The 14,650-nt window shown below is 36.5% G+C and overlaps 1 protein-coding gene across 1 annotated transcript in view; it reads right to left on the bottom strand.

Moving 5' to 3' along the window:
• Prp6 (pre-mRNA processing factor 6) overlaps positions 1–11,565 on the bottom strand; it is a 40,345-nt gene extending 28,780 nt beyond the window's left edge. The window contains exons 1-6 of the mRNA XM_089254243.1: positions 11,520–11,565; positions 7,401–7,551; positions 5,671–5,730; positions 5,442–5,541; positions 2,719–2,837; positions 2,035–2,113 (exon numbers count right to left, since the gene is read on the bottom strand). Of these exons, the coding sequence (XP_089110369.1) occupies positions 2,035–2,113; positions 2,719–2,837; positions 5,442–5,541; positions 5,671–5,730; positions 7,401–7,498 (456 nt within the window). The 5' untranslated portion in view covers positions 7,499–7,551; positions 11,520–11,565. The remainder of the gene's footprint in view (positions 1–2,034; positions 2,114–2,718; positions 2,838–5,441; positions 5,542–5,670; positions 5,731–7,400; positions 7,552–11,519) is intronic.
• Between the last annotated feature and the right edge of the window lie 3,085 nt (positions 11,566–14,650).

Here is a 14,650-nt window from a genome sequence, read left to right as displayed (position 1 = left end):
CAAAATAAATAACTGTCATTTGGTATCAAGCATCTCTTCATCAGTTTGTTTTTTGTTTTTGGTGTTTCTGGCTTTTGACACCTTAATTGAAAGAGCAGCTGTCATAAAATTTTTTACATCAGTCTATTTAAGATGACACACTTTCTGCATATTGCGGGCACTATCTGCAGTCTGGAACAGCAGCAGTTAAATGGGCTAAACATTTTCTATAAGTTTTCAATTTTTTTATACTTGGAAAGAAATTGTTGCAAAATAGGAGAGAATTTTTGTAGAATCAACACAATGTTTGGCGATTCAACACTCGTTATTTAGCAATATTGACGATTTAACACTTGTTATTTGGCAAAGTTTCTAAATTAGCATTCGTAATTTGGCGGACTTGCTTTTTTTACCCCCGAAAACATCAGGATTTGACGCAACGACCATTGACTACAATAATTTCTGCTGCTTGCAGTAGCAACTTTTTTTCTTTTATTTTTAAAACGGAAACTGACTCTCATTTGCACTTTAAAGCTGAAAGACCATTACGAACCATCTTCAGTTGCATAATCACGGATATTATAGAGATTTTGCGATGGAAAGCCCAATGAGGGGATGATAGTTTAAATAGTAGCCGCAGTTATCCCAATCCAATTTTCGGGGACAAAGTTGTGCACAGGAACTTGCAGGGAAAATTCTACAATTGATTCGAAAAAAAAAAACTGCTACCTTCTCTCTAAGGTCTTTCTGACCTTCCGGCAACTCTTTCGATGAGAGACCAGATAGATTATCAGTTCGACATGCTTGTAGCATCTTTAAAAAATAAAAAAACTGTCTTGGGGTAAAGTTGCAAAGGGGCCGTTCAAGTATTACGTCATCATCGATGGAGGGGGGAGGGGGGTTTCCGATTTGCTGACTATTGATGACAAGGGTAGAGGGGGGTGGGGGTCAAAAATGACTAAAAATTTGCTTACGTAATACTTGAACTGCCCCAAAGGGTAAATAAAAATTAAATTTTGTTTTTGATTTAAAAATTTTGTTCAAATGTAAATATCTCTGTAGTGCTTACAAAGCGTGAAAAGCACATATGGTTAGCCCGTGAACTTTTTTTCCAAACACTGTACTTTACAGTGTAGTCAAACTACTCTTTCCAACTGTAACCTCTATTTTTTTTCAAGGTCACGAGATAGCACTACAGAAGATGGGAGGTAGTGCTGTACAGAGGAATAAAACACGCTCTTCTCGGAAAGAATCGTTTCGCGGAAAGCAGGAACAAAACTTTTTCGCCGTCCTTTTTGAAATTCCAGGAAAACTGAAGCAAAATTCGATATTTTGGCTATTTTTGGCACAGAAAATAATTGAAGCAGAATGGCCTAAGAGTGGCACGGTGTGGTGCAATTGGCACAATGTACCCCACTCCTGCTTCCCCACCTGTTCTTTTTCACTAAGACAGATACATCATATGTGGAAAAAAAAATTACTCTCAGAGGTCTACAAAAAACTAAGAGAAAAAAAAAAATAGGGTTGCAGCAAAGCTTCGCAATGATGAGGAGAGAGGAAAGAAAACAAGAGAGAGCTTATTACGTCCTTGATCGTAAAATGGTTAAACCAGGGATGTGTGCAGACTTTTTTATAGGGTCCCGCTTTTGTGTAAATGTTCTTAATTTGCAAAACTAATTATTATTAAATTATTATCACTTATTTTGAGAAAATGATACATAATTTTATGAAAAGTGATTAATTTGAAGGAAGCAAAACAATTTAGTTAACTTTGTACAAAATTTTTTTTCAAATTTATGGTTTCATCAAGTTGTATTTTGTGACAAGTCTGAAAACCAAACCCAAAAATTTTGGCTGTACAGAGCCTTGTAAACTTTCATCTTCTATCGAAACAAAAACTGAAAATGACTAGACTCTAACTGCCATGGTGTCATTGCTCCATGGGGCATGGTCACATTTGAAAAATTTCCAACCATTGAGCCAGTCGGGAAAGTCATCAAGACAGCTCTGATCGCTTGAACTACTACATACGAAATAAAAAAAACCATAACGAACCTTCAAATCAGAAAACTGCATCTGTATTTTTGGTCTTTCTTGACGATATTTTTCCAATTCAATCTTGAGCTTTGTTTCTCTAGAATGAACATCAAGATAAAATATTATTTTATACACATTGATAAAAATTCACAACCCGTAATATGACCTATTATAACAATAACTCCAAAAATATGGAAAATTATCAATAGGGTGAAGCGATTGTTTGTTCACATCATAAAACCTTAATTGAAACTATGAGATCACAACATAAGTTTTGAAGGGATAATGCTAACATGAGATCAAGCAGGGGCTGTCAGAAGAGATTTAAAATTTTAATCTCATTAAGGGTACCTTGAATGTAAAAAGTTTTTGAATTCTAGCATTAAATTATCTTAATAGGCAACTCCCCACAAAACAAATAATACTGGAATAAATGTCATACATAAAGTAATTACATTAAACAATCTTAACTATAAATAAAATGAAAAAATATATGCTTTATTCTCGTTTGAGAACAGTAATTTCGATATATTTTCAAACTTTCAATAGGTAAAGATTATTTTAGATGGCTTTTTCTCAGCTCAATACATCAAGGAAACAGATATTTTCTGGATTTTATGCCGAGGTGAACTGAGAAAAAAAAGTAATATTTTCTTTTTCCTTGAAAAATTATTTTGATTTGTTGATTAAAAAAAAGCTTACCTGTACTCTTTCCGTTTCTCATCCATCCTTTTATCAATAGCTTCATAAATGGCATCTGCTTCTTCATCGTCTTTATCATAAGGATCTTTACTGAACAAGCTGCCACCATAGCCAGCGAACTTTTAAATTGAAAAAAAAAAATTAAAAACTGAGATTAATATTTCACCCTAACCTTATACTCTTATGTCAAACAGTATGATATGCTGAATCTTGATTGCATTATAGCTTTACCGGGCCACAACCATATTTATGTTACAATAACAAAATATAGTTTTTGACATGATAAAGCCCAATGATGTAAGATAATTAGCCCCTGCTCACTCAGAGATACCATGGCAGGCATTCATTACATTTCTGTACCAATATTTAGTCATTGATTCACATTCCTGGTAAACATTCAAAGTAAATGATATTATTAAGTGTACATCGGAAGGTTTTCAATATAAAAAACTGATGAATATATTGGTTTACACAGACATGCATTTTTTAAAAATTCAAAAGAGGACATGTAATGACTTGCAAATGGTGTGCACATGCTTCAACACAACTTCCATTGCATGAGCACTCCAGGGAGAGTCAAGAATCATATGTTATGAACATTATTGATACTGTATTAATTTACAAATACTACTACTACTTCAGTAGATGAAGTGTTCATTATGTGGTTTTAATATGCATGATGCAACTTATTAATTTCCTCATTTTCAAAGAGATAGAGTCAATTCCAGTTTTAACAAACACCATTATAGCAAAAATCTTGATATTATGAAAAGAAAATTTTGTTGTAATGAATGTGAAAATAAGTTTCTGAAAATCAACAAAATGCAGGGTGATTATAATTAAATTTGCAATTTCAGAACGATGTAAAATAAGAACCATTGGTCAGAGTGACTTGAAAATTTATCTGAAGTAATGGAACTTTGTTTGGCAAAGAAGAAAAAGCATAAAAATTTAAAAATGGATGCCGCTGTACTCGTTAAACACAGGAGAAATTTGCTTGCAGAATGGAAACAATAGTCCAAAAGGAGAAAATAATGTCAATTTAATTAACATTGCAAAATGTCATAATCAATAACCACAGTATCTGAAGCCTCAGTTAGTTTGAAAACTCACAGCTTATTTAACATGTCAAGAGAACCTTCCACACTATTTGTTTGAGCAGGCCTAGGAATTTGCAGTTTCCTCGATTTCCACAATACTCGTAGAAATATAAAATTACACATTATATTTGCAGCAAATATGTTAAGAAAGTAAAATTTATGCAAAAACAGTTAAATGCCTGATTGATTTGAGTTGCTTTGTTTTATTTTTAAAATTTTACTTCATTCTTTTTTGTTATCTAGAACAGAGTGTCTCAACTTTTCTGAGGAAAAGATGAGAAAGGATCAGTAAAATGTCTAAAACAAATTGATGAACCACTTGAGTATTACCGGACATTCTGTAATAATTCAATTTTTATATACACTTTTTTTGTTTTTCAAGTTGATTGTATTTACAACTTCAGTAAATGTTAAAAATCCAAAAGTGTTTTCATAATATCATTTATATATTATGATAATTATAGCAAAATATATAAATATTCATCTCAGATATTCGCCAGGTTCAATGGTTTTTTTTCACAATTTTTCAGCAATTCTAATAACAACTGGTGATTGTTCCTACTTCTGGCAACGTAGTTGATCACAATCAGCAATGTCCCATATTTTATCCTATTTAAGATTGCAGTTTACCATATTTTTTGCAATGAAATATGGTCATCTTTGATCCATTTGAATGTATTTTTTGTGAAATACATTTCTTTAACTGAGATTTGTAGCAGTCTTTCATTTTCTACCTTCAGCAATAGTAATTACCAAAAGCAATAAGTAGTATTTTTGGCAAAACAGTGATATCCCACATTTAGGATCCAATTTTCCTAGATGATGTATGGTGAACGTAAGTATAAAGGTGCAGTTTTTTATTTGAACTCATACTGTTATTACTAATATCAAGTCTGCCTGCGAATCACCTATACCAGGGATGGCCTGCGACAAAACAAAAAAACTATTATATTTTTTATCTTAGTTTCGACTAAATTGTGGTTAATTTAGAAAAAAAAAAAGATTTCTGATTTGACAAAAACATTTGTATTTTCAACACACAAACACAAAACCTCTTTTAACATACAAACATTTTCTTGCCAATCAATGGAGGTCAGTGATGGCAATCTCAACAAGCAAAATTTCCCTCAAAAATTTTCCTTTTGTTTTCCAGCAAAAAGTATAAGCAACGTTAGAATTAAAAAATTAAAGTTACTGGTCACACGGAACAGTGACTTTAATTTATAAAAGAGAATTATGACTATTTATAAAAGAGAAGTAGTGTGTGATGTGAAAGTTTGTACTGAATAGACATGACGGTTTCGTTGAGGATTTTGGATAATAAATGAAATAAAGTGTTTTTTTGATTTTGGGAGTTTAGAACCCAGTTATTTTGCCCTGAAATCATGGTAGAAATGTAGTCGAGGACCTACGGTCAACAAGAAGTTTGGGGAAAGTTTACAGTTCAACCGTAGTTTGTGAATAAAGATCTTTCTTTACGATAGGTTAGATCTTTCTTACAGTATAAGTATATATGTATATAAGATAATACAGTATAGGATTTATGCAATGTTATAGGCTCACATATTTAAACAATCAAAACTGTCTTAGTTAAGTTGTATACATTCTTTTTGAGATAATCACCTCATCATAATTGGAATCATTCAAATCCTCATCATCGTCATCTTCTTCTTCTTTCTGCTGCATTTTCTTGCGCTTGTTTGGCGGTGCATGGCGATCATCCCTGAACAAAACATAGGCTATATAAATGCTCAATTTGGGATAAAAAGATTAAAAGAGAAAACCAAAAGAAATTTTGGCGACTGAAGATAAACAAAATTTTATTCATCTTAAAAATAAAAATCCAACTTACGGCACATCACTTGCATCTCGTGCTGGACCAATATCAGATCTAGTCGTAAATCCTGTAGCACTGGAGAAAGAAAAAAATCAATTTATCTACCTTTTCACGAAATTCACAAATCAGATTACAGAAAAATTTGCATTCCTTACGATTTGATCATTTTTGTAACACCACGGTAATTTTATGCACATGAGGGGCTAATAAGACCGGGACCTACAATTTATTGCCGATTCCGAACGGCAGCTTCTTTATACTGAGAGAGGTTGGTGAGCTATCCCCTTGATGTGGGACTCCGTGAGATAGAAATATTTTTCTGTGGTTATGTCGCCGTTTCTGCTGTACTCCTATGTCAGGAAAGTTGGAGACAAGGACGAACCAGGTATTACATTCTTTATAACTACATAGGTGCTAATTCAGACTTGAAAAAAATCTGTAGTTTATCACATGATGACATACTCTGCATCAAAGAGAACATGTCACACAAATTAAAGTAGTAAACCCAGGGATTAAAAAACAAAACCAATGCTTGCCCGTGTGAAAAAACTCAGCTCAACACACGAAACAAGCATCGACTCTGACAAGTATTGACTCCAAGAATATACATAGACTTACACACAACACATTCCTGCATATACCAATTCATTAGAGATTCCCTCAGAGAAATGGTTAAGTAGTCACAAACCTAGCTCGAACGACACTTGAGGCAAAGGATGAACAGCGAACAAATCTTGAACTGACCTAAACAATTTGCTACTGAAGTCTACCGTTTCGGATAAATTTCAAGTGATATGTGTCATCAGAGTATGAGAAAGAGCTTGGCATGTTTTATATGGCTAAGGGCATACATTCTAAAATCATGGTCTGCACACCAAATGTGGCCAACCACATCAAACCTATTTTTATTTTAAAAAAATGAACTAAGCGAGACACTTCCAGATCACTTGACACCTTGCCTTTTTTATATTCACCAAGATGTTAATGCGCTAGCCCCTCGACATGGCAGTGCAGTTTTTTCTGTGGTCATGTCGCCGTTTCTGTTGTACCCGTGTCAGGAAAGTTTCTGACAAGGACGAGCCGAGAGTATTGCATTAGTTTTAATTACATAGGTGCCGATTCACTGACTTGATCTGTACTTTATCACGTGATGACATACTTTGCATCAAGAAAAACATGTTACACAAATTAAAGGGAAAATACAGGGATTTTTTTTTGATTGCGATGGGTGACCATATATAATTTCCCATTTTGCATTTTTCCCATTTTCGTATTTGAAATCCTGATTTCCCATATTTTTCTTGAGAAAATGTGGCCAGCCTAGAATTGCAAGGACTGAAGGGATATTCTATCTTTAGGGGATTTTCCATTCAAACGCAGCACAATTTGAGGACTTTTAGGGGATCTTTCCATGAAGATACGAAAAATCTGAAGAATCTATCTGAAAGATGCAAAAGCGGAAGCATTAGCACCTATGTAATTTACAATATAAAGTTTTTCCTTTTCCCCTTCGTTTGAACAGATATGGCTCAGAAACAAGATGGGCAATTTGAGCTATTGCCTTTTCGAGGGGTTAGAACTGGGTTGGAGAAACCTTTATTACATAAAAGTTGAGTCGTTATACAAGGCAAGAAAAAGAAATGAAAGGCGAGACATCACTACAAATGTCTCGTAGCATTGGTAGACCACTTTTATGATTATACATACATTATGACTATACTTACATTACTTATAATCAAACTTACCCTCTGCCAACACCAGCAACATAACCCAATGGCGCAGGAACACCGATGAAGTGCTTCTTCTTTTGGCTCACAAGAGCACTGACAGGTGCAGTGGTCATGATTTCTTATTATTAATATCAAACCATGCAATATAGAATACCTAAAGTGCACCCTGTGGTAAGGAGAAAAGAAAAATTTACTGCATATGAAGACATCGTAATTTCAATAATATCTCTGGTGATAATTTGGGTTATCGAACAGTAATGATATCGGTTATCAGGACAACCATAGATTTCCAAAAAAACAGCCAAACCTTGTGTTTGAGTGTTTTGGCAATCAGAAAAAAAATCCCCACTTGAATCACAAGCACAAATGGCAGTTGCCAGGGTGAAGTCAAAAGCGCACTAAATAGCACTAATTTAGAAAAGTGTGCCAATGGTTGTTCAGATAACCAGCCAATGCAGATAATTCAGCAATTCCTAATTTGGACCCTGTGATTCCAGGGCTGTAACTAGAATTTGTGTGTTGGGGGGAGATCGCATGATTTTGCCAGCGCCCCCCCCCCCCCCCGCTTTGTAAAATTTGATAATGCAATAAGTACTTTAGGAACATTTTTTTGTGGTTTTTTGTTTGGCAATATCCTTTCTAGCCTGTTGGCGCTTTTTTTAGCACTTGGTCAGCCGTTTTCTTCCGTTGGTGTTTTCTTTCCTGTCTGTCATAACTATTTCCTCTTCTAGGTTGTCTCATTTCCTTCTTTACTGTTGGCTATCATCTGAAGTTGAAGTCATCCCCTAGAGGTCTCAGTGGTATTCATTCACTTTTTTTATAGAGTGCAGTGTTTGAATCAATTGCGTCTGTTATAATTTTGGAGTTTTTTGTTTGTTTATTGTATATATACCGTTTTCAAAGTATGCTACATTGTTTTTCTAGTGGGAAAATCTTATTTTGGATTTGTTTTATCTCAGGACCGAACCGAGACAGCTATTTCTGCCCCCGACAGTTGTATTATATAAAACAAAGAGTACAGGTTTTTATTATTTTCAATCCTGTTTTTGGTCAAAGGATGTTATATTTTTAATCTTGATTCCTTATTTAGTCTAAGAATAATGCTTTGTTTGTTATCAACATTCACTATTTTTGCCTTAACAGCCACAGGATTATCCCTTTTTGACGATTATTTTTTCTTTGGCAAGAAAAACGTCCACTTTTCTTGCCATTGAAAAAAATAATTGGTGACTTAGGCCTATCATGCTTTTGGATGTTTTCCTCACTAAATAAATAAAATATGCTAACACATCGCCAAAAAGGGATTATACTCTAGCTGCTCATGTTTTAAGTTGAAAAAAAGAAATATGTTGTCGCGTAAAGTTCGCTGCCCGGTGTAGTTGACCCCCTCCCCTCTAGTTCAGGCCCTGTGTAATTGTTCACACCACTTGTAATATAATACACTCTCGATAAACTGGCCCGTCCAGGCGTGGATCCAGGATGATGTGGCAGGAGGGGGCAGATTGTACAAGTTAGTTTGATCGTTTCACATTTTACGGGTCAAATTTTCCCGAGATCCCGGCTTTTGAGATCCCTGCCTGAGGGAAGGCAGACATCCTCAGCTATGAATGGAGTGGAGGCAGACATCTTCATTCTTCAGCTGCATATTGAGTGAAGGCAAGCATCTTCAGCTGTAGACAATCTATCGAAGAAGTGAGATTTTATGGTGCATCATCCCGTAATTTATGAGACAAATTTCCCCCTATATTATACGGCTCATGGGGGGGGGGTTATCATCCCCTCTGGATCTCCGTCTAGTAATCTGGAGGCTTTAAGGTGGGTTTTCCTCGAACATAAGAAGCAAACATATCTGTGTGCGAAAGTTTATATTATTTAAAAAGGCTCTTTCAATTAACTTCCACAAATCTGGCACTCCCTGGTCTGATATGTGCCAGATTATAGAATCTCTTCACTGCAGTGATCCTTGCACTTTTGTCACCCACGGCTCCCTTGCACAATTCATAGTTAACCTGCGGCTCCCAAGAATAGTTTGGTGGATAATTTTGCCATACAAAAGAACCACCTCAAGGCATAAATAGGCATACAAATCAATATCTCCAGCTCACTGCGACCATAGGTGGAGATAGACTTGGAAGTCTGGGGCACTGTCGTTATTGCTGGGGGCACAATGATGATGTCAATTCATATATACATTAGATCAGTCATCTCCACCTTTGATGCTGGGGGGCAATGCCCCTGTATCTCCGCCCATGACTGCGACGCTCACTTTGAGAAAAACTGCTCTACTGTACTGTTGTTTTTAGAAATGATACTCAATAATTAGTAAATTCGGAACAGCTTCTGTATAAGGGGCACGCCAACTTGGCGACTTTTTTCCAATGATAAGTCGCCAGCGCGCTGTGTTGTTCTGCATTGCCGTTACCTGATGGGTTGTCGTTGTTCTAGAATGTTCTTTCCGATAAAAAAATACAGCCAGATGGTGCTGGTTGTTTTCCGTTGTTCCTAGTGCGTCTTTTGAAACTGCCAACTGCCATTTTGTTGTAACTGATTCTCTCTCTCCCTCTCTTTTCTTCCAAATAATGTCACCCCACAGCTGCGGCATTTCGAACACCGTTGGTAGACGAGATCTTTTTTCCTCTTCCTTCCCTATATACAGCTTAATTTTCACAATGTAGTGCATGGATCGGATACCAGATTTTTCTATCGTCTCTTAGGTTGTACCTTTAATATTTTCCTTTATTTGAACAGTGCCCCGATTTTATTTATACCCTGATCGATTTATTATTTAAAAAAGGGTCTGGGTTTTATTTGCTTTCTGATTGGTTTACTTTATCCACAGTTTAATTTTTTAAACAACAGGAAGGGCTGTTGTTTATTTAAAAGCGTCTGGATGCCTTATGTTGTTTTTTATGCTGGCGATTTTTTTTTTCAGAGCCCGTAATGTGTCTAACGGCCTTGGCGACTTTTCATCGGGTCGTCGGACATGTTTGGCGCCGAAAATCGCCAAGTTGCCCCTTATACTGAAGCTCTTATGCACTGTCATTTTAGCTTTGTTTTTAGGGAACAGCTAAAATGACAGTACAGTAGAGCAGTGTTTCTCAAAGGGGAGCAGCTCACTAATTAATAAATCCCTCTAATCACACCTTCAACGTTTTGAATGGAAATCAATGACGTGTTTCTAAAGCCAGGTTTTCCTAGGAGCAGGTTTCCTGTGCCGCGCGCAACGTGATTCGCTTAGCGCGACACGCCGTCCACTCACCAGTAAGGAAAGCAGCATGACTGTTTTCCTACAGAGCGCAATACGGCTCACGACAGCGCTTGTGATTGGCCGACTGCTTCTGGAGGAGTCAAATGCATCGTGCATTTTGCTAATGTACTCTTCACTCTTGTGTGTTTTCTTTTCCTTCCCTTCAAATCGGAGCATGCAGACGACAGAGTAGCTGATGCCATATACTTTATATAGCCGCCCTGATCTTATACGTCTCGCTAGGAAAACACAAACGCGTAGCGTGATTATGTAACAAGTTTCTGTCAGCGCGAAATAGTCTAATTCGGTTCACACTGCGCCTACCTGCCTTCACTCAAACGTGGATCCAGGGGGGGGGGGATAGAAACGATCGCCTCTCCCAAGAACAGAATAATATTAGAAAGTTTGTCGGTCCCGTAAAATACTGCTTGATTCGAAGGACTCACACAATTCTCCCCAGGGCGCCCCTCGCCAACTCTCTCTCGCCACCATGCCTCCACCCCATCCCCAACACAATAGACCAGCATCGCCGCCTGGCACCAGCAGGCCAAATCTGATGCGCCTCGCTAGGAAAACACAAACGCGTAGCGTGATTATGTAATACGTTCCTGTCGGCACGAAATAGTCTAATTCGGTTCACGCTGCGCAACAAACCTATTTCTAGGAAAACCCGGCTTAGGCAATTGTCCATATTTTGAGAGAAATCTTGAGAATTAAAAGTGACCCAATGTGGCGTAAATGTCTTTCCGAGGCAACACTACGAATCGATTAATTTAACGAGATAACGGAGACATTGAACGGTTAAAGAATTATGTTAAAATTAATAAATTTTCATTCAATGAAATGTAAATATATTGTAAGTTTGAAACAAATGGTTATATTATTACCGTGGGTAAGTCTCGCTTCTTGTTTACATAATCATTTCTACATAATGATTTTGGACTGCTTCGAATTTCCGGTCCTCTCGCCTTTCATACGTTACCAATGTATTAAGAAGTTTTTACCATGACAACGGGAATATGGTCAGAGCAGTAATAATGGTCCATGTCTAAATACTTTTACTGCCATCTATCTACGAATTTAAGAGCCGAACTTGAAGAATCCATTGAGAAAAATAAGTATTTCTCCTCTAAAAGGAAGAATCGCGAAGTTCATAGGAATCGTTCAAGTATCACGTCATCAAATTTTTAACCCTTTTTGACCCCCCCCCCCCGTCATTAAAAGTCAGCAAAACTCTGACCCCCCCCCTTGTCAGCACTGCCCCCCCCCTCCCACCTCCTAACGCATATTGGTGGGGATACATTGAGAAGAAATATAAGGTGGGATTTATTATTTCTTCCTTATTTATCCTCTAAGGTGGGATAAGAAACGAGAGGGGGAAACGAAACGGAAGGGGGGTGTGTCTCGTGTGCCCCCCCCCCCCGACGAAAATTTTTTTATATATCTTTAATGCAAAAATGATTTTTTAAAAATTAAAATTTCGAAACAAAATACTTGCATATGTTATTATAATCAATTTTCTTCACCCCTTCAATGCAATTTGAAGGGTAAGAACGCAAAATTTCTCTTTAAGAAATTCATTGCGACCCAACCTTTAAGCCATATACGGTAAACCCGTGACGGCAAACCAAATGTGGCCCTGAAGGTTATCTGCTGTGGCTTGCCCCTTCAAACATAATTTCGTAAAAATAAACTAAGCGGCACATTTACAAATCGCTTAAATGACACGTGGCACAATTCCAGAGCATTTAAGTGGTCGTTGGCACATTTTCAGATCACTGAAGTAGGCCTAAAAGATCACTTTCACATTCAAAGATCATCTAAGTAACCAGCGACACAGTTCCAAAACACTTAAACGATCCGGGGCACATTTATAGATCCCTTGAGTGACATGCGGCACAGTGTTAGAGCACTTAGGGCCCTTTCAAACGGAGCGGTTGCGGGTCCGGAAGAAGTTTTAACAATTGGTATATACGGAGCCTTTCAGACGATGCGGAATTATCCCGCAACTTCGAAGTGTTCGTGCGGGTCCGGACTTCGTCCGTACGTGTCAAAACCTAAGTGCGGGCTCCCCATCCGCACATACAAGTTTTGTACATTGGGTTATTCGGAGCTATTCACACGACGGATGCGGGTCGAATTCGTCCGCATCTTTCACTACTTTTTAAAGGTACAAATAGAAATACAAATACAAATACAACGCCACAACAGGCAAAATGCCCAACGAGGTGGTTGATAAAAAAATGCCCATAAAAATATGGTTGTCATATGTTTCAAAAATACAGCAAAACAATTAAAAATGCAATTAACAAAAATTATAAACAATATATACACCTGATAAAATATTATACAACGCCCATAAAGGATACTTATGGTTGTCTTATTCTAAATTCTAAGTATGGACAGAGCTTCTCGATTTACCCCAACATGTTTATCGTATTTCTTTTTAAACGTGTCAATTGTGTTACAATTTACTACCTCCGGGGGTAAGCTATTACATTTATTGACAACCCTATTAGAGAAAAATTCCCTGCGACACCATAACCTTGCATTGTCCCTCACCAATCGATACTGGTGTTCCCTTGTAAAAGCAGTCGATTGGCGGGTGTACTAAAAGTTCATGATCCATCCTATCCATCCCATTGAAAATTTTAAACATGATTTTGATTTTAAAGATGATTTTGCACAGAATTTTTTTAATTATTTGGTGTAAACACCCTTAAAAACACCACATGAAGGTTCCTGTTCATCAGTGTGATGTACCCACATACGTCTATCCCTCCGTTTCCTTCTGCGATGAAGGAGATATAGCAACTTTAACTGCCTTTCGTAGGCGGAGATGCCCCCCCCCCCTGTATCTCCGCCCATGCTGCCCTTTGTCCATACTTTACAAATTTATATAATAAAACCTGCGGACAACGGGATCAAAATTATAAGCCGTTCTGTAATTCATTACGAATATTTAATTGACTAAATACTTTAATAACTTTTAAATTTAATTTTTTTCTTCTTGAATTTTTAAAAAAATATTAAAAATATATAAATATTTAAAATTATTTTGAATATTTTTATTTTTTAAATGTTTATTCTTTTAATTTTTTTTAAACTTTTAAAACTAAATACTTTTATTAAACAATGTTATCCACGTACGACGTTCACTCACACCGCCCTTTCACTCACGTTTGAAGACCCTAAGCACTTGAATAGTTTTGGTGAATACCTACATATGTGTTTCACAGGATATTGAGCATATAAACTTAAAAAAAAGTGAATTTTATATTTCAGAAGTAACTAATCTAAGGATGGGTTTCACTGTAAAAGGTTTATGAAAGTTATTTTATAAAACTTGAAAAAGCAACCAATAAATTTTTATGAATCAATTTTTATACTGTAATCTGGGCTTAAGACAGAATTGTGATGTGAATATTTCTAAGCACAGACATTTTGAAAGTCTCTGCCCCTCTCCTTTATTCTACTTGCAACGTCTTTGATATCCTCTGATTTTGTTTTGGAACATTATTGGATGTTTTTGGAATTTTTCTTTCATATTTTCCAAAAAAAGACAGATCTAAGATTTTTTTTTCAAAATCTTTTAAGATATTTTCTCCCCTCGACTACTTGTGAGGATCGAACTGAAGGCATCTTTACACCCATATTCTACGGGACTATAGATTAAACCACCAAAGAATGGCTCTAGGCTGCCTATGGGCACTACGTGTGACATCCAACGAAAGCGGACGGACCGCCACCAACGGAACTTTGATTATCGAGTCCAAACGTGCCAAGGACGCTATAACATCAACTTAGATTTCGATTCTTAGATCATGATTTATCATAATTATTCTGTTGATTTATACTCCTGTAATTGGACTTGTTATTCTGTTATACAAATTTATATATATATATATATATATATATATATACATATTTACTAAAATTCCGGATGCACCCATCTTTCGGGAACGCTTCGATATCTCCTTGAGATGGGAAACGGGGTGTGTCCGGTCCTTCAATGTTC

Source organism: Pholcus phalangioides, unplaced genomic scaffold, assembly GCF_987345545.1.
Source record: "Pholcus phalangioides strain wild (caught in Gottingen) unplaced genomic scaffold, Ppha-v1.0 ptg000040l_1, whole genome shotgun sequence".
In the NCBI taxonomy this organism is placed as follows: Eukaryota; Metazoa; Arthropoda; class Arachnida; order Araneae; family Pholcidae; genus Pholcus; species Pholcus phalangioides.
The sequence above is the reverse complement of the archived record's forward strand: the minus strand, read 5'-3'. Positions and strand labels throughout refer to the sequence as shown.